The sequence below is a fragment of the Phalaenopsis equestris genome, unplaced genomic scaffold (assembly GCF_001263595.1).
Source record: "Phalaenopsis equestris unplaced genomic scaffold, ASM126359v1 Scaffold000761, whole genome shotgun sequence".
NCBI classification, from domain to species: Eukaryota; Viridiplantae; Streptophyta; class Magnoliopsida; order Asparagales; family Orchidaceae; genus Phalaenopsis; species Phalaenopsis equestris.
In genome coordinates, this window is record NW_018165201.1 from 5,040,676 (window position 1) to 5,062,419 (window position 21,744).

Here is a 21,744-nt window from a genome sequence, read left to right on the forward strand (position 1 = left end):
TCGTTGAATCCTCAAGTTTTTTCACACACTGTGCGTGAAATCGCCTAACACTGTTTATACTCTTTCGCTGCTGGTACCGCCTGTGACAGAACATTTTAGAGCGAATAATTAGACAATTATAATTAGAGAAGCAATTTGGAATTAAAATCAAACCTTCCATATTTTTCATTCCTTCTTTAATTGATCCCATTTGTTTTTAAATTTCAGCTTATCATAATCTCTGTCAGTCAATTCTTTGAATCTCTTTTCAATGTTTCGCCACCATTCCTTATTAAAAAATATTGTTGGTCTGTTCCCAAGTTCTATTTCTTTTATACAAATATTGCAGAAAATATTTGTTACTTCCTTATCCCACATTGCAGAGGTCCCCCCCTTCAACTGATTTAGACATGATGAAGCTATAGAGAACCAATGAGAATTAAAAAGAGATGATATTTGAAGTAATAATACGTCCAACACATGAACATCTCAAGCCCACAACAACATCAACCCAACAAGAACACCAGTCTCCAAACATAAACATTTGCCACCAACACAAACAAGAGCATAACAACTTGATCAATAACAAAAAAAGAAATATATGAAGAAACAAATGATTTATGTGGTTCGGTCATTGACCTACATCCATAGTAAGCTTTGAAAATATTTTATTATGCAATTCCAAAAGGTTACAAGGCCAACTCTAAATACATTGATGTCATTTCCTTGCCTCTTGACCCGAGATTACCAAAGAAATACCAAAGCCAACTCTAAATACACCATAACTGAAAGCAATGCTGGCATTTCTATTTAGACGAATTTATGCAGCTGTAAACTTTGGTTAAACTCAATCATTCGTGAACTAGCACACTACCACCATCAAGAGCCACATCCAAATCTAGTTACAACATCAGTTAACTTTCTGTTCAACCAAGATTTCAACTCACAAATAAATATGATCAAATCATAAGCATTAATTCAGTCCCTTATTTGTTCAACCAAGAATTTCAGAAAATACCAAAGCCCAATTTCCTAATTCCAAATTTCAGAACAGCTCAAACCGAAATGTATTGCAATGACCCGAAAGCCAAACATTGATGCCACTACAATGAAACGGGAAGAATGAAGTCATTTCCCCAACTGTAAAGAATAAAACCATGCTTTGATGGAACTAGCAGCCACATTAATCGAAATCACCAATTGAATGAAGCCAAGCAGTCAAAATAGCTAATTGCAATGAAACAGGGAGAACCAAGCTTTCGAATATGAAGACAACAATGCATTCTGTTATCTTTAAATGCAAAATTTCATAAATGCTAAACCTTGCCCCCATTCATCATCCAAAACTTAAACTAGATTTTCTATAATTCATCATCCAAAACCTAAACTAGATTTTCTATAACTTGCAAGACACAGATAAGTAATCCAAGAACAGCCAGCTAAAATACCAGTAACGTATAGATCTGTAAATATAGCCCAATTTTCTAATTCCAATTTTCAGAACAACTCAAACCGAAATGTATTGCAAGACACAAAAACTGTAAATATAGAACCAGAGAAGTGCAGCATATAGATATAGAACCGAAATGTATTGTAATGTAAATGCATTATAAATATAGAACCAGAGAAGTGCAGCATATAAAGCTAGCAATCCCAAAAAAAGAGTGTGGCATATAAATCTAAATGCGCTGAAAATTTGTGATCCATTTCCAGAGCAAGATCTAAAAATCCCTAAATGCAAGAGCTAAAAATCCAAAAAAAGCAAAACATAAGGGCATAAGAACCAGAGAAGATCTATGGAGAACATTTCTAGAGCATACAAAAGAACTTAAAAAGCTTCGAAGTTGTCTTCTAGCCCTCAAAGAAACCAAAGGAACACAAAAAAAAACATTCGAGCCGCATATAAACGAACCAGAGAAGATCAAAGGAGTGATATTTCTATAGTTTATGCAATATCTCACCACAAGTTTATGCACGAGAAGATCGGTAAAGGAGATCTCGGAGAAGAGCGCGAGAGAGAATCCACAGGGGCACGGGAGTAAAATAAGCCCTAACCAACGCCGAACGGAACCCCTCCCCCGCGTTCGATGGATAGAAGTAAATTCGATACGCGATTAAATTCGAGAAGTAAATTCGATACGCGATTAACGGCGATTTAAAAAAACAGGATTAAACACCGAAACAAACACTGCAGCAAAATAAGTTGCCCCAAACTGGGCCTTAAATCATAAATACATTAAGCCGTGGCATTTTCGTAGTTTTAGAAGAACTGTAATTGGCGCTTCCCCTTATTTTCGAATTCGCTGACTCCTCTGAGTGTGTGTGTGTCTCTCTCTCTCGCTCTCGCTCTCCATTACGACAGCGATTTTCACGAGAAGGAAAATGGTGGCTCCGAAGGTAGTAGGCGAAACCCTAACCCTTCTTCTTCTTCTTGTCGCGTTCTATAGAAACTCATCCATTTTCTTGAATCCTCATTTGAATTAGGGCAGAGCAGCCGGTGGAATCCGAATCTTAGATGAGTCCAAGGCAACCAAGAAAGGTACGCTGCTAACTTCCTCTCTGTTTTTACGATTTCAGAGTTTCAGAATAATATTTCTGTGCAGTGGAGCGAGATTTTAAGGCACTGGGAAGCGATCGCGGAAGAATAGCAAGCTTAGCATCGAGGGATAAGCCTCCGAGGTATTTGGTTAACCCCTCCTCTACTTCTTTTCTTCAAGATGAACTTTGGCTAAGTAATGACTTGAGGGTTTCGGTTATCTCTAACCATTTAATCAACAAATTTATTTCGAGTACTCGCTATTTCTTGATCTGGCTATCTTCTATTGTTCTTTTACTGATACAGGAAGCCTGTGTTGGCTGATGCTTCTACCAAATCCAGTGCTCAGACTGGTCTAGAAAGTGGCAAGGTATTTACTAATTGTTTGTGTATGGATTTCCGCTGGTTTTTTGTATGGAAATTTCTTGTGCAGCTGAATTTTTGAAATTACCAGTAAGAAGTGATAAATTTGCCCTAGCATGTTTCTGTTTTATTAATCGAAGGGGATGATGAAGAATGGGAGGAAAGCTTTGGCTGATATCGGCAACCTAAACAATGGGAGGAGCAAGCAATATACAAATCAGCTGAAAAATGAACAGAAAATCCTGTAATTATATTTTCTATAAGAGAGCTTAATTTTTATTTTTATTACTATTCTTTTTACGAAATTTTTTTATTTAAACAGCTGATCTACTTGTTTCTTCTTCCTAGAAATTTGAAGGACAAATCTGAAGGCGCTAAGAAAGCAACAATGGAGCGAAGTAATGTCTCTGGATGGCATGGAAGGTGGCTTAATATCTTATAAAACCATTTGACTGATCTTTTATTATTGGATTTAGGCAGAATGTTATGTATCAAACATCATTTCCTATCTGATAATTACGAGTGGGTGCATTTGTACTTTCACATGTTCTTGCCCTTACTACTACTTTTGAATTTTTTGGAAGATTTACATATATACCACTTAATTCTTATATATATACATGTATAACATCTAAATTGTAAGTTTAACCTACATTCTACCTTACCTATGCATGAAAATGTGTATTTTATATTCTAAAATAAAATGGTAGTATTTTTTATGTGATATGAAAGTTTTGGTGGGTATAAGGTAAAAAAGTGAAGTTTATGTGTTAGATATGTAAACACATGTGCATTGGGTGCTCGGTATGTAAGTGCTCCTTTTTGTCTGTGCTAGTTTAATTGTAGCTCCTTATCTCAGGTTTTCGCTGGCTAGAGGCATCATGGTTGCTGATGTGTCATTGATGAGGGTATGTGATTTTGAGATACCACATTTTATTCCGTACTGAAAAAAAAAAAAAACTTTATTTTCATTTCCATCACTACGTTCTTTGCTTAAAAACTTGTGTGAATCAAAGCATGAGCAAAAACCATCAAACACTAAGACCTTTAAATGCATTGATATGTGCATGCACAAACACAAAATCGGGACATTTACGTACTTACCATCAAATTCCTATGTACTTACATATCTTATACCTAAACTTTAATTTTTACATTTATGTCACTCAAAATTTTTATATCACATAAAAAAATACTATTTTTTTAACTTTTTAAAGTAAAATACACTTTTTCATGCATAGGTAAGTTGGCATGTATGTAAAAATTGAAGACAAATACATAGGAATTGAGTGGAAGGTATGTAAATCTTCCAAAATCATGTTAGCAGTTCATATTTATTGGCATGACAGACTTTTGCTTGTGCAACAGGTAAGAGAACTGATCTCCAAAGGGAATACAACAATTTTTGTGTATATGTTGCATAAGCATTTGATATTTCTATCGCTTTGGAAAAAAAAAGTTTTTATCGGCAAGACCACTGAAGGATATATGGTGTCCATACAATAATTGATATTTTGTTGGATTTAATGAGTAGTCCTCTAAAAACAAAAGGGAAATCTTTGCATGTTTAGGGTTTAGGGTTCGTCAGATCACTGTCAATATTCATGGTCACTCATGATATAATTATTTGCTAGTTAGATACTTTTAGTTTATATTTTACTCTATATCCAATTTAGTTTCATTTGCAAAATCATTAACATTTGAATGTTGTGATCACGTTTTATACTATTTCATTTTTTATGGTTAGGATACTCGTATTCCGAGATTGATCAAGATGCACTATAGGATCATTGGTATTTAGAAGTTTGCCTTTTAACTTTTTACATTTATACCACCCAGATCTTTCATATCACATAAAAAATGCCACTATTTTAACTTGCCACTATTTTACATAAAAAATGCCACTATTTTAACTTTTAAAAAGTGAAATACACCTTTTCATGCATATGTAAGATGACATATATGTAAAAATTAAAATGTAGGTGTTAGATATGTAAATATGTAGGAATTGAGTAGTATGTATGTTCTTCCTAGTATTTATAGAAGAATCTCAATCTAACAGTGATAAAAACCATGCAGTGTCTCATCTAACTTTTACCTTGAGCCTTTTTTTTTTACTGAAATTTTATGTTTATCATCTTGTGTTTAATTATGCTGTCTATGATCGCCATTACAAATTAAAGATTTGATTTGAAATTATAAATAACAATAATTAAATCCTTTTATGGATTTGTTGAAAAGTGCTATAACTGGTTGCGGCCTGTTGTAGATAGAATTATATAGAAATAAAGTTCACTGTTTTCTTCACATTTTGCAGGCCAACCCCAAAAGTTCTGCACAGATTTCTGGGAGACTCAAATTTTCTAGTAATCTTTAGTCTAGCTCTTTATTTCATCAAAGTTGTGAATGTCTAGAAAACCTTGTTTGGCTAAACCTTGAGCCTTCTTTCTTCTTTTCATTTATTTTTATATAACTACTAAAGCAAGAAGGAGAACGGTATGTGAAACCCACTTTTCTAAGGATAACCAAATTGAGATCCCAGAAATTGAATCCAAAGTGAGGTAAGTAGAGCCTTGGTATATATTATTTTCTATATTTTTTGAGAAGGATTATGTGAATGGTGATTGAATTTTGTAATTTAATCATGGATTTTTTTTCAATCTAATTCTATTGTTTTCTTTCCACAAATTTATATCCAAAAATTCTTTTCTCGTTATGTTTGTTCTACCAAAATATGGAAGCTATTATAAAAACTCTACTGCACTTTTTTTCACAGAAAAATTCATGCGGGAAAATTTCCTCAGAACAGGTAGAAATCTTTCATTGAAAAAATTACATTCTTTTAGTTTATAATCTCTTGTTATTACTTAAAAAGTTATTTTGCATTAGGTTTGTAGTAGGAACTCATAAGGTAACCAAAAAAGTTGCTACAAAAATAAAACCTGCTACAACAAGAAAATCAGCCACTACAAGAAAATCTGTTGTGGTATGTGATTTTATCTTCAATAAAATCGATATTGTGATCTTTTTATTTCCAAGATTTGGACATTGTAATCTTACATTTCGCCTGTCCTTTTAAAATCTTTTTTATAATTTATATTTTGTATTATTCATTATTCTAAGTATAATTATCTCGTGTATATGTTGATCAAGTATAATCATTAGAAAAACTCTTAATAGGTTTGGCATGAAATCACAAAGTATTTCTTTTAATAATGAAGCATGTGATTACAATAGTACGTTTATGCATGCTTGTCGTAGAAGGGACCCAAATTGTACAATTTTTTTGTGTGTAAAATCAAGCTCCTTTTTCATAACATAGTAAAGTTAGGTTAGAATTATATTAAATTTTCATCAAACTACAACTTAAAATATCTTTGTACAACTCCTCCTATTGTATGCATTATAAATTATGCTGATGAAATCATTCTCATAAATAGCTTGAACATATGATTGATGGTAATTTAAATTGATAAATTTTAGTCTATGCATTGATATTTTAGATTTATTTGGAATCAATGTTTGTTAGTTTCTTTTTTTCCTAATAAGTTCTCAGGTAGTGTTTGAACTATGTGTTGCCATACTATTTTTATGCCCACATACTTCGCAAAATCTAGTTATGAAATTTAAATGAAAACATCTTATAATCCATATTCTTATAGCGATCTCTTCTCCTTAAAGATTTTTAAGCAAGTAGTTAATTTTATGTTTGAAGCTCCCTAAGTGTAGATATAAAAAAAAACTATCAATCTCTTCGATTGAAGCTCCCTAACTGTAGACACAAGAAAAAAACTATCAATCTCTTTCACCACCTGAACACCTTTGAAAAAATCATTTCCCTCTACAACATCTCTAACAACTTGAAGTGTCTCTTTGACACCAACTTCAATGACACTGCACATAGCTACTTCAAATCACTCTATGTCAACAACATCCACTCTTTTCAAGAATTTTTTCTATTTATTTATTGGAAAATTTGCATTACATATCACAAAATTCTTATTTATATATCTAAGATCCAAAGTTGGATATTATACTTATACCACATTGATGTCACAAACCCATGCATGAAAAGGTGTACTTCATTTTTAAAAAGATAGTGATGATAGTATTTTTAATGTGATGTTAAATATTTGATTGCATGTATATATGAATGTTTAGGTGTTAGGCATGTAAATACATAAGAATTGTGTGGCATGCAAGTAAATGCTCATTATTTTTTTTTTCAATTCTCTAATTCCAAACAACCTCTCAACTTCTCAAGTTTCTTTGTTCTGTGAAGCAAGGAGCAGGTGAAAGTCTCCTTGACTATGCCACTTGCTTTACTAGAGCTAATCATATTGTGACTGATAATGGCCAATATGTCGCCAAGATTGCCTTTGTTTTGGGACTATATCCTAGGAAATTGAATAATGTAAGACTCATTAAAAAATAAAACTAAAAATCATAACTTTGAACTTTTGAAACACCTATTGAAATCTGTATGAACTAAAATTAAAGGCTTCTTTTGAGTCATTTATAAGTGCTCCAAACACAAAATTCTTAAATTTGTCATTGATATTGTATTTAAATTTGACTCATATCATCTTTGTGTGCTTTTTTTTCCCTTTTTCCTTAGGGTCTATGCTCAAATTTTTTAAAGTTTTGTTTAAAGATCTTTTTGCTATCGATGTTGTGCCTACTTCCTTCTGCATTAACGTACCTTTCCTTACTTCAAATGTATCAATCTTTATGCAGAGTACTTACAATCTACGAAAAGTAGATATGACAAGACAAATATCCAATAAAAACAAATTTAAAACGGCAAGAAATTCAGGGAACAAAGAAGCTGAAGAATTGGGCACATCTGACATTAATAAAAATTCAATGGTTTCACAAGAACTTGTTTCTCATTCTAATGGTAGCAACCACTCGAATGATATTACAAACAAGGCATCAATTTCAGGATTCAACAGCAACCGCCGAAAATCTTATACCTTATCATTAGTAGTATGATCTCAAATGTCACCCATCTAGTAAATCTTAATTTATCTATCCTTTTATTCTTACATAAATTCTTATGCTTATGACTAAATTATTTTATTTGCAGATAAGAAAAGGTTGTGTTGGACTGGTGAAAAATGATTTGCTTACAAATATTGATGATACCACTAACCCCTTGGAAGTAGCTGAGTATGTGGATGCCATCTATCAGTATTATTGGGCAATGGAGGTAGTGTTATTACTCGTTTTCTTTTTCCCTTGCACAAAATTGCATATAGTTTCAAGAATTGAGCCAAGTAATCCACAAATGTCATTACGTTTATGATGGAAGGTGATTTAAAAAAAATATTTGTTGGTTTTAGTAATGTAAAATGATCACTGGTAATGTTTTTTCTATTTTTTACATGTAGAGATAATTTTGAACAAAAAATGTCTCTATTATTTAAAAGAAATAAATTGTCAAAATAGTCCTCTCATGGTCATTTTAGTTCCAGAGTTTATAAACGTGTCAAATTAGCCCTCAACACTTTTATTATGAGCTGAAATATTCCTCAAGGAGGACTAATTGACATTTTTATAACTGAAAAAAAGTCTGGGGACTATTTTGACACTTATCTATTTAAAAGTGACATCAATAGATACATGGATTCATTTGGTTATGCGAATGATCACACTTTGGGTCTTTTGGTTGTGCTTCCTTTTATTATTATTATGATCATGAGTAAAGGTCGTAAAGCAAAGGTTCATGGTGTAAGATTGCTTTAATGTTCAACTTGAGAAAAAAACTAGGAGATTATTTTTATTGATGGCTTGTACTCTCAAAATGATTTAGGAATATTGTGTTGGAATAACATGTCTAGTTGTACTAGTAAGTGAACATTTTCATTTTTTTTCTACCGTATTTTGTTGAGAAGTATTAATTTTAATGCAAGGTAACTCATGCATCATCTTTTGAAAATGCGAGGTCGAAACTTGGTTATAGAAGACTTTGGCAATGTCGGATTAAAATTCACTTTGCAGAATTCTTTATCACTTTATGAAAAGTTGGAAAGCCATACTCGCGTCAAATTTGGATCAAAGCAAAAAAATCTTGGTAACTCTAGTATAATGTCGTCAACAAGAAAGAAACAAGTCAACTAGTGCTTGTTGCTTTAGGAATAGTTGTGGAACCTCATATGGCACTATATATCGATGGTCTATTTGGGGTAGCTTTTCATATATGGCAAAAATTTTCTTATTGCTTTTTAAAAAAATTCTACCGTGAGAAGTAATTTTTTATAACAGGACCTGCTAGAATCTAATAGCCATAAGAAATTTTTTTCAATAAAGAACATTATGTTCTGCTGATAGTGATAATGATGAAGATCTCAATTCTTCAAAATGTTGAAGTATTATACTAGTTTAACAAATGGTATATATAACTTTTGGAAATAGAAGGTAATAATTCACATATTTTTTGTTTAAAACTGGAATCTAATATTTCTAGCAAAACGAATTTAGAATAAATTTAAAGTTCTCTGTATGATGGTATGTTATTTTTGATTTACTATATACTTAATTATGAAATTAATCCCATGCATTTTTTTGTCTTGTTCCCTTCATAGCCATTTTGATAGCTTTCGTTTGGTGATTTTATGGTTAGCAGATCGAGTAAAGAATGTTTTAGTCTTAATTTTTTCTTAGTTTTAGAGTTTGGTCTCGAGTATTAATCTTGCTTAGTCTGGTTGACTTTTTTTTTTTGTTTATTATGGTTTCACTCATGCAAAGCAGATAGAACGTCCTTCTTTAGCGAACTTCATGGACATACAATCAGATATTACTTCTAAGATGCGAAGCGTATTGGTCAACTGGTTAATTGAAGTATGAGATGATAAAACCATTTTTTCTTCTTCCTACCATTTTGCAGTATTATATTGTAATGAAATTTACATAGGCAGCACATAATTCTTATGTATTTCCATGTCTCACACCTAAAATTTCTTATTTACATCATAGCACTTCGGTGTTTTAAATCTATACATGAAAAAAATATAGTTTACTTTTAAAAAGTGATAATAGTAGTATTTTTTATGTGATTTTAAATATTTGAATGCTATGTATATAAATAAAAAAGTTTAGGTGTGAGATATTTAAATAAAAAAGAATTGTGTGATATACATGTAAATGCTCCTATATTTTATTATACTAAGTAGTCAAAATATTATTGTGATATAGGTACACCACAAGTATCAACTGATGGAAGAATCACTTTTCCTCATGATAGAGCTGCTGGACAGATTACTTTCGATTGTTAATATAAAAAAGAATGAGTTGCAATTGCTTGGTCTTACCACGCTTCTTTTGGCATCTAAATATGAAGATTACTGGCACCCTAAGGTAAAATGATGGTTTTATGCATGGTGATCCCTTGCTGCTTTGTATTTTGAAAATCCAACCAATTTTTTACTAAAGAATGTATAGTTTGTTGCAGGTTGATGAATTGATTACCTTATCAGTAAACCAATATACCAAGGATGAAATGCTTGGAATGGTGAGTTTTCTTTTAGGGAAATGCATACCTAGCGCACAATTCTTATATATTTACATATCTCTCACTTAAATTTTCATAGTTACATAGAGTACTTTGGTGCTTTAAAGCTATGCATGCAAAGGTGTATTTCACTTTTAAGATTTGAGTGCTATGTATATAAATATGAAAGTTTAAGTGTGAGATATGTAAATAAATAAGAATTGTGTGCTATGTATGTAAATGTCCCTTTCTTTTAAGATTATTTACTTGTGTGATTATGGCATTTGGTGACTATTGTTTTGTTGTCTCAGGAGATTTTCATATTGAAAAATCTGAACTTTCGTTTAAATGTACCAACTCCTTATGTCTTCATGTTAAGATTTTTGAGAGCTGCACAGTCTGACAAAAAGGTATTTTACCTCCTGAATTTATCAACTGAAGATTTATTTAGATCTTCCATTTAGCTTTGTTCAATGTTTGATTGCATATTTTGTGAAGCATAAGTCAAAGGTTCAAATTAAGAAAATAGGTTTCTTGAAGGAATATTTACATACATACCACTGAATTCATATGTATTTACATATCTAACACCAAGACTTCAATTTTACATATTGACCATCTTTCCTATGCATGAAAAGGTATATTTTAGTTTTTAGAACTAAAAAAAAAAAAAAGGTATTTTCGATATGATATGAAAGATTTGGATGGTATAAATGTAAAAAATGAAAAATTTAGGTGTCAGATATGTAAATACAAAGGAATTGGGTGATATGTTAAGTAGATGTCATTTTCTTGTAATGTAATCGCAGGCTGCATACATCAATCATTTTTTACGTCTTGAATTGGTCGAAAGCCTTAGGCATTTGGAGTGCCCATTTAGGGGGTTATTTGGGCGGCTTTCTTCCCGGTTTAATTTTCAAATTGTTGTTCGCTTTTATTTAGCCTGTTGCTTCCTTGCAATTTTTGTGGTTGAAAGTTGTTTTTGAGATTTAGATATGCAAAAATGTGGAAGTTGTAAGAAGATTGTTTCTTTTTTTTGAAAAAGAAAATACTTGTAATACTCAAATTATTTTTAAGAAAAAGTTAATTTCGCCATAGCAAATTTAGTATCACGTCTACAAAAAGTTGCAATCACCCCAAATTGATCCTTAGAGGCTCTTTGGGATTACTTTTATTTTTTATTTTTTATTTTTTATTTTTTATTTTTAATTTATTTTTTTTTTTTGTCATGTTTTGATTTGAGATAAAATATTCTTGATAAAAATTTACACTTCCATGCAAAAATGTGGTATTTGTAATACTCAAACATGTTCGCTTCCCGGTTTTATTTAGCCTGCAGCTCATGAAACTTACGGCTTTTATGGGATCACTTTTGTATTATGTTTACCCTAAAGCATAGTAATTGTAATTAGTGAACTGCCCATATTATATTAGATATTAATTACAAATTCTTATTTAGTAATTATTTTATCACTCTCCAATTACATACAATAATATCATGCGTTGGAAAAGAAACATACATTCATATCAATTCTATGCCAATAATTAGAGGTGTAAATTAGTTGAGTTGAGCTTGAGTTTGAGTTTGATTAATAATTTTCTTTTACAATTACTTTGCTTCCAGCTAGAAGATCTGGCTTTCTACCTTATTGAACTTTGTCTTGTGGAAAATGAATCTTTGAAATACAAACCGTCTATGCTTTGTGCGTCGGCAATATTTGTGGCACGCTCCAGCTTAAAAATGAATCCACCTTGGACCACATTACTCAGTAAACACGCTCGCTACGAAGACTCCCAACTCAGGCATTTTCTTATAACCATTATTTTATGCACTTTCTTTCCTTCACTGCTTAATAACATTTGAATTTTAGGAAATTTACATACATACCACACCTTGACATTCACATTTATAACACTTTTGTGTTATAAAGGAATGCATGAAAAGTTGCATTTCAGTATTAAGAAGGTGCTGACAACGGTATCTTTTATGTGATGTTGAAAATTAGAGCGGTATGCTAAATGAAAGTTTGGGTGTTAGATATGTAAATTTATAAGAAAATTAACCGCAGATTTATTTACTATTTGTTACAGGAGTTGTGCTGAGATGATATTGAGGTTTCAGAAAGCAGCATCCTGCAAGCCTGTGAAGTATACACATCAAAAGTATTTGAAACCTGATCGAAGCTGTGTTGCTTCAATAAAGCCCATTAAAATGCTTCCTCCATAATTCAGGCTTTTAATTGGTAAATATGAATCCTTTCTGGAATAATTTATGCACTTTCATAGAATCTAATCGTTCAGTTAGCACCAACGATTTAATTTTTATTATATAAACACCACAAATAAGTTCTTTACATAGTCCTGCATGTAATAAGGTTCTGCAATTAAGAATTTGTTGTTTGGTGTATGATTTAGTGAGATGGAGGTCGTGATTGGATTCATATAAAAGCAAACTATTCATGATTGTACCATGCAATCCTTTTAATGGTAGTTTGTCAATTCCTAGACCTAACTGCTTGCACTTCTCCAAGAATGTCAAATAATAGTCATGCGTCTCTCATTCTATGCTTTCCATAATACAATGCAATAAATATTTTTCTACCATGCTTTTTACAATATTAACATTTTGTGGCTCATTATTAGGTTCACAGTGTTGATGGCACCAATTTTTTGATGAAAAGAAGCCTGATTGCACTTCGCCTCATTTTAGATAGGTTGTTTTGTATCCTGCAATATGAAAGGATAATTTTTTTGTAGTCATTACATCTAGATATATTGTATAGATCTTTTACTGCTTCAAGTTTTTTTTTTTTTTTTTTGTTGTAAATGTGAAAAAATTGCAGAATTAGGATCCTACGGATTCTATTCAGGAATCCGTATTTCTAAGCTTTCTTCTTTTTTTCTTTCCCATATAATTTCAGAAAGGTTATATCTACAACAGTCCCGGATTATTATATTTATTTTTTTGCTTGTTTTTAATTTATTTATACATTTCTCTGTTCCTGGGAGAATAGAAGGCGTATTTTGTAGGCTGATGATTTGGGATTTAAAAAATGGGGCAATTACATACATACTGCCCAATTCTAATGTATATACATATCTAATACCTAACTTCATATTTCTACAACCCAAAGCTTTCATATCACATCAAAGATACTACCGCTTTAATATTTATAAAATGAAATACAACTTTTCATGCAACAGCAAGATGGAGTGCATTTAAAAATTGAAATTTAGATTTTAAATATGTAAACACATTGGAATTGAGTGATATGTTTGTAAATCTTCCTTAAAAATTTGTTGCTTACGATTTTAAGATGGTTTTAGCTGTCTTTAAAAATTTTCTGTGGTTCAACATAGTGTTGGCGTTCAGTTAATCTCACGCCAGTTACATCATATAAATCGATATTTTAATACATACTAAGCTTTATAAGTTTAGATTTTTATTTTTAATCCTGGGAGTGCAATATTGCTGTGCTTAATTTTCTATCTATTGGTACTCATCATCTATCTTATATAATATGGGCAGTTCACTACTTGAATATTAAATAAAAATTATCTGGTTATTTTATGCAGTTTGTAGCTTTAATTTATTTTTCTAAAATTTTGAATTATTTTGATTATTTTATTATTAATAATGTTTGTTGTTTGGCAGTTGAAACCTAGGATTTGTCATAACCTTCAATAATCATGTATTTAAAAAAATAAAATGGCCAAATGCTATGATAAGACCCCCCAGCCATCCTCATGCGCCCAACCACTCGATCCCGCACTACAAGGCAGATGCACTCAGTTGGGCTCGAAACTATGACCCTAGGGGACTCATGACTAAAAATGCTACTGCCACCCAAAGAGTCACAAGGTACAGCATTGCTTGAATTATCATGTATGATTACATAGTATTGTAAATTTTAGAATACATAACAATTTTTTAGTTGCAAATTAGACCTTACATAACAATTTTTTAGTTGCAAATTAGACCTTGAATATTAATCTTTCAATTTAAAACTTTGAAGACAAATAGAACAATCACTAGTAAAAGCTCAATACAACACCTCATATAATTATGTCACTAATACCAACAATTCACAATTTCCAATGATAATATTATAAGAATCACTTATTAACAATAGAATCGGGATGCATATAAACACAACAAACATACAATTTCTTCATTTATAAATTAAACCTTTAAGTACTTTTTTAATTTCATTTTTAAATAAAAATGATTATGAGCACAATGAAGATTTTTTATTTGCCAATTAAACCTTAAACACTTACTGTTTAACTGCTCCCTTTGCAATAGAGATCAATGCTGCCTATCTGGAACCTTGAAGTCGCATTTGGATCCCTTACAGAAAGAAAACTGAATCTGAAAATTCGATGATATTATACACATATTGATCAGTTAAAAAACAACAATTAATTGCACAAGCAAACTGAATATAAAATTTTGGTAAAATTATACAAATCGGTCAGCAAAAAGAGCAATATAACATTATAAGATTTACATAATTCCTCTCAAATCTTATGTATTTACATACCAAAAACCTAAACTTCGATTTTTTCATATATAACACATTATCCATGGATGAAAAGGTGTATTTCACTTTTTAAAAAATGACAGTGGTATTTTTGAAGTGACACGGAGTATTTGAGAGGTATAAATGTAAAGCCACAGTGTAGGGGTTAGATATGTAAATACATAAGAATTGGGTGGTATGTATGTACATGCCCCTATAATATTTGATTCTAGAAACTTCAAACAGTCTTCTAAAATTGATTTACCTGAATTCATTACAGAGATATCTTGTTTCAACTCTGAAACTTCTGCGCTGGAAACGTTTTTCAAATAACTGAGAACTCCGTTTGTCTAATACATTCCAGCTCAGGCCTCCATCATTGCTTCCTTCAACAATCCTATTCAAGCAGTGAAATTATGACACAAAAATTACATTTTCATTTTCATTTTTTATGGAAGATGTGCTCAAAAGATAAAAATGATACTACTTTTCACTTTGGGGCAGCTTTTCAAAAAGCCATCTCCCTTCTATTTGGCTATTTTCAGTAATTTTTGTATTGAGAAATATGTTTGTACAACCATATCTACTAGGAAGACATTGTAGTAAGAAAAATATTCTTCAAATTTTTAACAGTAATAAAATTATAATACCAATAAATATTTCAAATTTTCTTACAATAATTCGATAACAATGAGAGAAGGCCACTGCTTACAGTAGCTCCAAAAGGAACCTAAAGTATGGTAAGGAGCCTTTTTATTGCTATACTTCATAAATCACTGTCACTTTTCAACTCTGATCTCCATCTTAAAGATTATAGTTTATAATACTTAGCCTCCATGATAAATATCTGGACAATAAATTTAAAAAATTGCTGCCAAATAATGATTTTAGAATCGCTCCCTCATTGCAGTTTATGCAAGTTAATTATCATACTAGGAGACTAAGGGTCTGTTTAGGATAGCTATAACTTAATAATAAAATGTTGTGCAGCAAATGCCATAAAAAGTTGCTGTGGTTTTTTTTTTTACAGTTTGAAAACAGTTGTGCTACAGTTTTTTTTGAACAAATGATCATTCTACCCCTATAAAGCAATGTTGTTTGCAACAAAACTGTTCATACTAGTACTTTCTATACTTTAAAAGTAAATATCAAGTGCAAAACATTATAAAATAAATATAGACATCTCACTTAACAGTGAGTAACACGACAAATAAAAATTAAGAAAATGACTTAAAACAAAATTTAATAATATGATAATATTATTTTTAAAATACAGACGACGTATGTCACGAGCTAAGTCATCCTTCAGGGATACTCTCCATGCCCGATCACTCTCAGTGGTGGAATCTGCAATAACATGTAGAAGGTTATTGCTAAAACGTTTCATGAAGTCATTCTGGATGAGTCATGAAGTCACAAATCGCAAAATCCAAAATTGTCACTTCAAACCGCAAATGAGATAACCAAAAATAACAAAATTCAAATTCTCACTTCAAACGGCAAATGAGAAAGCCACAAACCGTAAAGAGAAAGTCAATCCATCAAAAAAAAATATATGATACCATGGGAGAATAGAGAGCACAATAATCAAGCAAAGAGCCGAAGATCGGATGGAAGAGGGAGTGGAAAGAGGCAACCCGTTGCCACCAGAGATTGAGGGAAAAGGGAAAGGAGAAAGGCAACTAGTTGCCACCGGAGAGGCGCGAGAAAGGAGGGATCGAGAGAGGCGCGGCCTAGGGCAGAAGAAACGAGAGAGAGAGAGGGCAGCGGTGAGAGGGGAGCACCGAGAGGGGTATAAGAGTAATAGGTTCGTGAAGAAACGTGGGGCCCGCGTTTAACATAACTTTTTAAGCAACGCTATGGCGCCGTTGTTTCCAAAAGCCTCATCCAATTTTAAAAAAGCACCACGCCAAAACAAGCTGCCCCAAACAGGCTGTAATACTTGACTGCAAAATCAAAGAAATTATTGTCTCACTAGGAGACTAATACTTAAGTGCAAAATCCATGAAATTATTGTCCCACATTTGCGTATGCACTTCTGGTCCTTTTATAAACAAAATCCATTATTAAATGAAGACTCGGTATTACACATTAAGAAAATACAATAATGAGTTCAATCTACAAATCCAATTTTCTATATATAGTTATTAAGTGCAGTAACATGATAAATTTTCAACTAAAATCGAATCAAATGCAAATGACAGAGTCCATTCTCAAAGTAAGCAAAGTCCAAAAAATACGAAATGACAAAATGAAGTTATTCAAATAAGTTGGTGATTACCGTGTAAATAGAAAATCTCAACCTAAAGATATAAAATCATCAAGGTATCCCACCTTCTAATGCAAATCATTTTGAGTTGAAATCTCAATAAAATGTGAAAATTCTAAAAAATTCAAGTGAAATCTATCTATTAAAGCTTAAAGCAATAATTTATTCATCGTTGAACAATAATTCATTCATCCACCACAATATTTCCTCGAATGTGATAAATATAAAGATTAAAATAAGCTTACAAAAAGCCAATATTATATAAAGTATATTTCTATGAACACTATCATAAATCTCCCACAAATAAAAAAGTGGCATGTCCTCTGATCATATAAATTTGATAAAACATGGTTCCATGAAAAAGAACAATTATATTTGACTGAGCCATTTGCTACAAAATGATACTATTAAATTATGATTACATCTTGAGCCCGTAAGTTCACTAACGGCCCAAATCTCCTTACTAGTAAATCATGGAATGCACTTGATACGACAAAAATTCTTTCTATATAAGCTACTTAAAATTATCCTCTAAAATAGATTTGCACCCAAGGTTAATAAAATTCCCTTGGACAAACACAACTCGTGACTATTAATTTGAATCTATTTGGTAAACCTTGGTCGATTATCTCCTCTGATTAAATAAATCAAATTTCATGACATAATCATAGATATTGGAATCATGAGATGTTGATTTTATTCGTCATCATTCCCTTCACAATCTAATCTAAGCTAAAGGTTGCAAATTCTCACAATCCAAAACAAAATTGTTACTACAAGTCATACATTTAGCGCCTATTGACTAACCTTAATTAAATTGTCTCTTGTCTTCAAGAAAGATAATTAAAGAAAAGGGACTCATGTCTATGAAAATCTGAAACTAGATCATAAAATTCTTGCAAAACAAGAGAAAAATCTTTAGGTGATGTCGGATCTACAGAGCCAATGTGATTTCTAAATATTTGACTTACAACACAAACTCTCTCTCTCTCTCGGATAAGCTGGGCCTGAATTTTCAAAGCCTAACAAATTTGCAACTAAAATAACATATAATAAGACTTAAATAAGTTTAGGGGACAACACCGAATAAAGGAATAGTAAAATAGAAGATTTTTAAAAAAAGTGGGTCAACATAAAGCATGATACATGACTAAGGGATCTGATTAAAATCCAGCACGGAAAGTTTGGTTTGTCATCCGCCTTATCTTTTTGCAATTTTACAGGATAGGCTACGCTTGTTGCTTTGATGTAATCAACCAAACCACTCACGCACAAAATTGGGGAAGCTTATAAAACAAAATGCAGTGGTTACATAAAAAGAGCATATCTATCAAACAACATATAAAAAGAAAATTTTACTAACCACTCCACTGGATCCCTTTCTGGAGCATCATTTGCTGACATAACGTCATAGGACTCGAGATCAAGTCTTTGGTTATTAGCAACTTTATACAATAGCCAGCATCCTGTCAATATAATAAAAGACCATGTGATTAAGCTTGGAAAAATTAAGGGCCGTTTGGGATCATTTTTTGTTTTTATTTTTTTTTATGTTTTTACTTAAAATGAAACATGTTTGGTATGTTTTAACATTTTAATTTGTTTTTAAAAACACTCAAAACATTTTTATAAGTTTTAATTTTTTTTTTAAAATGAACTAATTTGTTTTAAAAAATAAAAGCATGCAAAAAAAAAAAAAAAAGTGATCCCAAGTAAGCATTTAGTTGCTTATAAAGAAAGGAAAAAAAGCATGACATAATATGAAGTACAATTTTTTTAAGATGACAACAAAAATTAATTGTCTGACATGTCAATAATGGTTTCTTAAGTGTTTCTCAGTAGCTAAATAGTGCTCTTATAAGCAAGCCAAAGAAAAAATATAGGGGAAAGGAAAATTGTTCCACAACAAAATTCTGGAAAGATCCCCGTGAAAAATTGAAATAATTCATCCATTACACCCCAAGATAAGAAGCAAATTCAAGGATGCAAGCTTTTATTTTAGGAAAACACATGTTTTCAGCGCACAGAGAGAAAATCAAAGAATCAAAAGGTATGGCACATCCATCTCCCAATGCATTAAAGATATGCTTAAACCAATACATTTTTTTATTAGATTTCCATATAAAGTGTTTAAGCACATGATCCAGCTAGTCATTCCTCTCTAGAGTATAAAAAGGGACAAATAAGATCAATTGCAACATTAAAATGAACAACATTGGAAGGCTATCACAAAACCATGTAAAAGGTTCACCCTTACCAAAGTATATAACAAATCAAATCAACCAGATATGCTCTAAATATTATCAAAACTCAGATTCATTATTATAATACTTGTACATCTTTAAACTCAAATTTCTTCTAATGCGGTCAAATGATCAAACAAGAACCCTACGACTCATCTTAAGGGTACAACTAGAGAAATTCTAAAGTCACGGCTTTAATGATATTTAAGATAATCGACCAGCATAATCTTTTCAAATTGAAGAACATATAGCTTAGAAATTTAGAAGAAAGAATAAGGGCCACTCTACTTCTAGGAGTTATCCAAATGCAAAGCTTATATATTAAAGAAATTAATGGTAATGTAACACACTGTAATCTTATGTATTAAAGAAAATAATTACTTTATGGTATACAAAATGAAGAACAAATGATAAGGCTAGAAAAATAAATATGATTGAAATCAAACATTTAACAAATTCTAGAAAGATCAACTTTGACAGTTAAAAAAGAACTTTCACATATGTGACATTATAAAATTTATATCTATATTTGACACCCTCGCTTTTTATTTGCATGTGTAATAGCCAGAAGCTATAAATTTTGATGATAACTAAAATAAAAAAAAAGGAAAATTTTGGGAGTGGGGTGCTTCCTTAAAAGGTACAGCACATTAGGCTTTCATATAGATAAATGCAAATTATAGTTGATAAGTAAATATGAAAATATGAAGCATCTTTTATGTAGGTTTCCAGTAACAAAAAACGGAAACTACGGGATAAAGTATTTGAGAAATGTCAAGTAAAAATAACATTTCTATCATCTTTAAAAATTATACCAAACTTCAATAGTCACAAGGAAGTACTTAATGTTGGGATACCAAAGAATGAACTGTCAGATTGTCAGTATCAAACTACTCAGAATTATATTGTAAAAAGCATGAAGATTGTAGAGGTCATTGTCTCCGTTTTAAAGGACAATATCTGCTGTTAAATTTTCATACATCAGTTTCTTATCATTTCAAAAAGTAGGGCATTATACACTTTTGTCCGTTGAGCCAAACAGATAACTAGATAAGGTAACTGGAGTTAACGCATCTTCCTTAGGAAGGTAATGCAAGTATCAAGCACAAAAATCGGTATTAAATTGTACTCTTAGAAGAAAATCCATACAACTGCGTAGATTTAGAAATGAAAAGAAAAGGTGATAAGAGTATAGCATAACAAGAATTCAAGATAAAAAAATCACAATCTCAAAATTAGTTAAAAGTACTAACACTTTGCAGATGATGTTGATCCAACAATTTAAGCTTAAAACAAATAAGTATGAGATAATTAACACTAAAGTAAGAGTTTAACAAATCATTCTGAAGATATACACAGAATACACTGGTATGCACAGAATTTAAATGGACTCAACCAATAGTTCTTAGAAAAGCAATGCATGCATCATACGCAAAAATTTTAAATACAATTTAAAAAAAAAAAAGAAAAAGAAAGCATAACAAAACAAAGATATAATTAATACATATTAAAAGAGCGCAATGCCAAAATTAGCTAAAGTGACATTTTGCAAATGAAGTTGAGCCAACAAGCTTAAAACAAAAATAGTTTAAGTAACACTACAGTATTAAGCAATTTTAGGTTACTTAGTAGAGTTGCTAACCGCACTTTGACTAGCACTACCTTGTTGACCTCATTTTTAGTGAGGTCTTAATCTCCTACTCCCATAATCCATAATCTAGCCTTAGGAGTTCCTTGTCGACCATCCTAGCGGACTAGTAATGAAGCCCACCTCCCGTAGAACTTCAAACCGCTTCTTGACTCATTTTTGTGAAGAACTCGCATGAGTGGTTCCAAGCACTCAACTTCTAGTTGCAAGGGCTAAGGACCAGCATGTAGAGGGCTCGAAAATAAGTTCCTGCAGGATCGTACGGCCTTAGGTGAACCCTCGGCGGCTCAGCAACGCACTCACTGCACCACACATGACTTTGACTTGATTTGACTCGCCCATCGGCGAACTCGTCTGGACGACCACGGATGACGAAACAGACCGCGCCGACATGTCTGGAACGTCGACTTTAGCTAAAAAGGGCACCCGCATTGTTGTGGTTTCGCACAAATAAATGACACAAATATCGATGCATATTTTTTTTTACGGGACACGGGCCCGGGCTCAACTCGGATTCGACTCCAGTTTGATTCGGGCTGAACACGGGCTAATTGCCTCAGCTTATATAAGTTTGAATTTTGAATTTCAAAATTTAAATTTATCATTTAATTCCTCATTAAGCTTTTCCATTTAAGTTGGCTGCCTGAAAGGAAACAAATTAAATCCCCGCCAAGCCAATCGCTTCTGAGTA

At 31.8% G+C, this 21,744-nt stretch overlaps 2 protein-coding genes across 5 annotated transcripts in view; one reads left to right on the plus strand and one right to left on the minus strand.

Annotated features, from left to right (window-relative positions):
- The first annotated feature begins 2,280 nt into the window (after positions 1–2,280).
- Positions 2,281–14,363, plus strand: LOC110031018 (putative cyclin-B3-1). Of its 4 annotated transcripts, none has more exons than XM_020734045.1 (20): positions 2,281–2,376; positions 2,464–2,518; positions 2,583–2,658; positions 2,822–2,885; positions 3,019–3,122; positions 3,227–3,301; positions 3,738–3,786; positions 5,196–5,244; positions 5,361–5,439; positions 5,655–5,687; positions 5,768–5,864; positions 7,616–7,867; positions 7,968–8,090; positions 9,632–9,721; positions 10,076–10,237; positions 10,332–10,391; positions 10,682–10,780; positions 11,995–12,173; positions 12,462–12,613; positions 14,026–14,363. In XM_020734045.1, exons 1-19 carry the CDS (start codon positions 2,362–2,364, stop codon positions 12,595–12,597), a joined length of 1,797 nt encoding a protein of 598 aa, XP_020589704.1. In that variant the 5' UTR covers positions 2,281–2,361; the 3' UTR covers positions 12,598–12,613; positions 14,026–14,363. The 4 variants fall into 4 exon arrangements, with proteins under 4 accessions (XP_020589704.1, XP_020589702.1, XP_020589703.1 ...); XM_020734043.1 differs by lacking the exon at positions 14,026–14,363 and adding an exon at positions 13,014–13,542; XM_020734044.1 differs by lacking the exon at positions 14,026–14,363 and adding an exon at positions 13,022–13,542.
- An 82-nt stretch (positions 14,364–14,445) lies between these two features.
- Positions 14,446–21,744, minus strand: part of LOC110030910 (peptide-N(4)-(N-acetyl-beta-glucosaminyl)asparagine amidase) — a 64,756-nt gene continuing 57,457 nt past the window's right edge. The window contains exons 15-17 of the mRNA XM_020733891.1: positions 18,526–18,628; positions 15,159–15,290; positions 14,446–14,742 (exon numbers count right to left, since the gene is read on the minus strand). Coding sequence (XP_020589550.1) covers positions 14,655–14,742; positions 15,159–15,290; positions 18,526–18,628 — 323 coding nt within the window. The 3' untranslated portion in view covers positions 14,446–14,654. The remainder of the gene's footprint in view (positions 14,743–15,158; positions 15,291–18,525; positions 18,629–21,744) is intronic.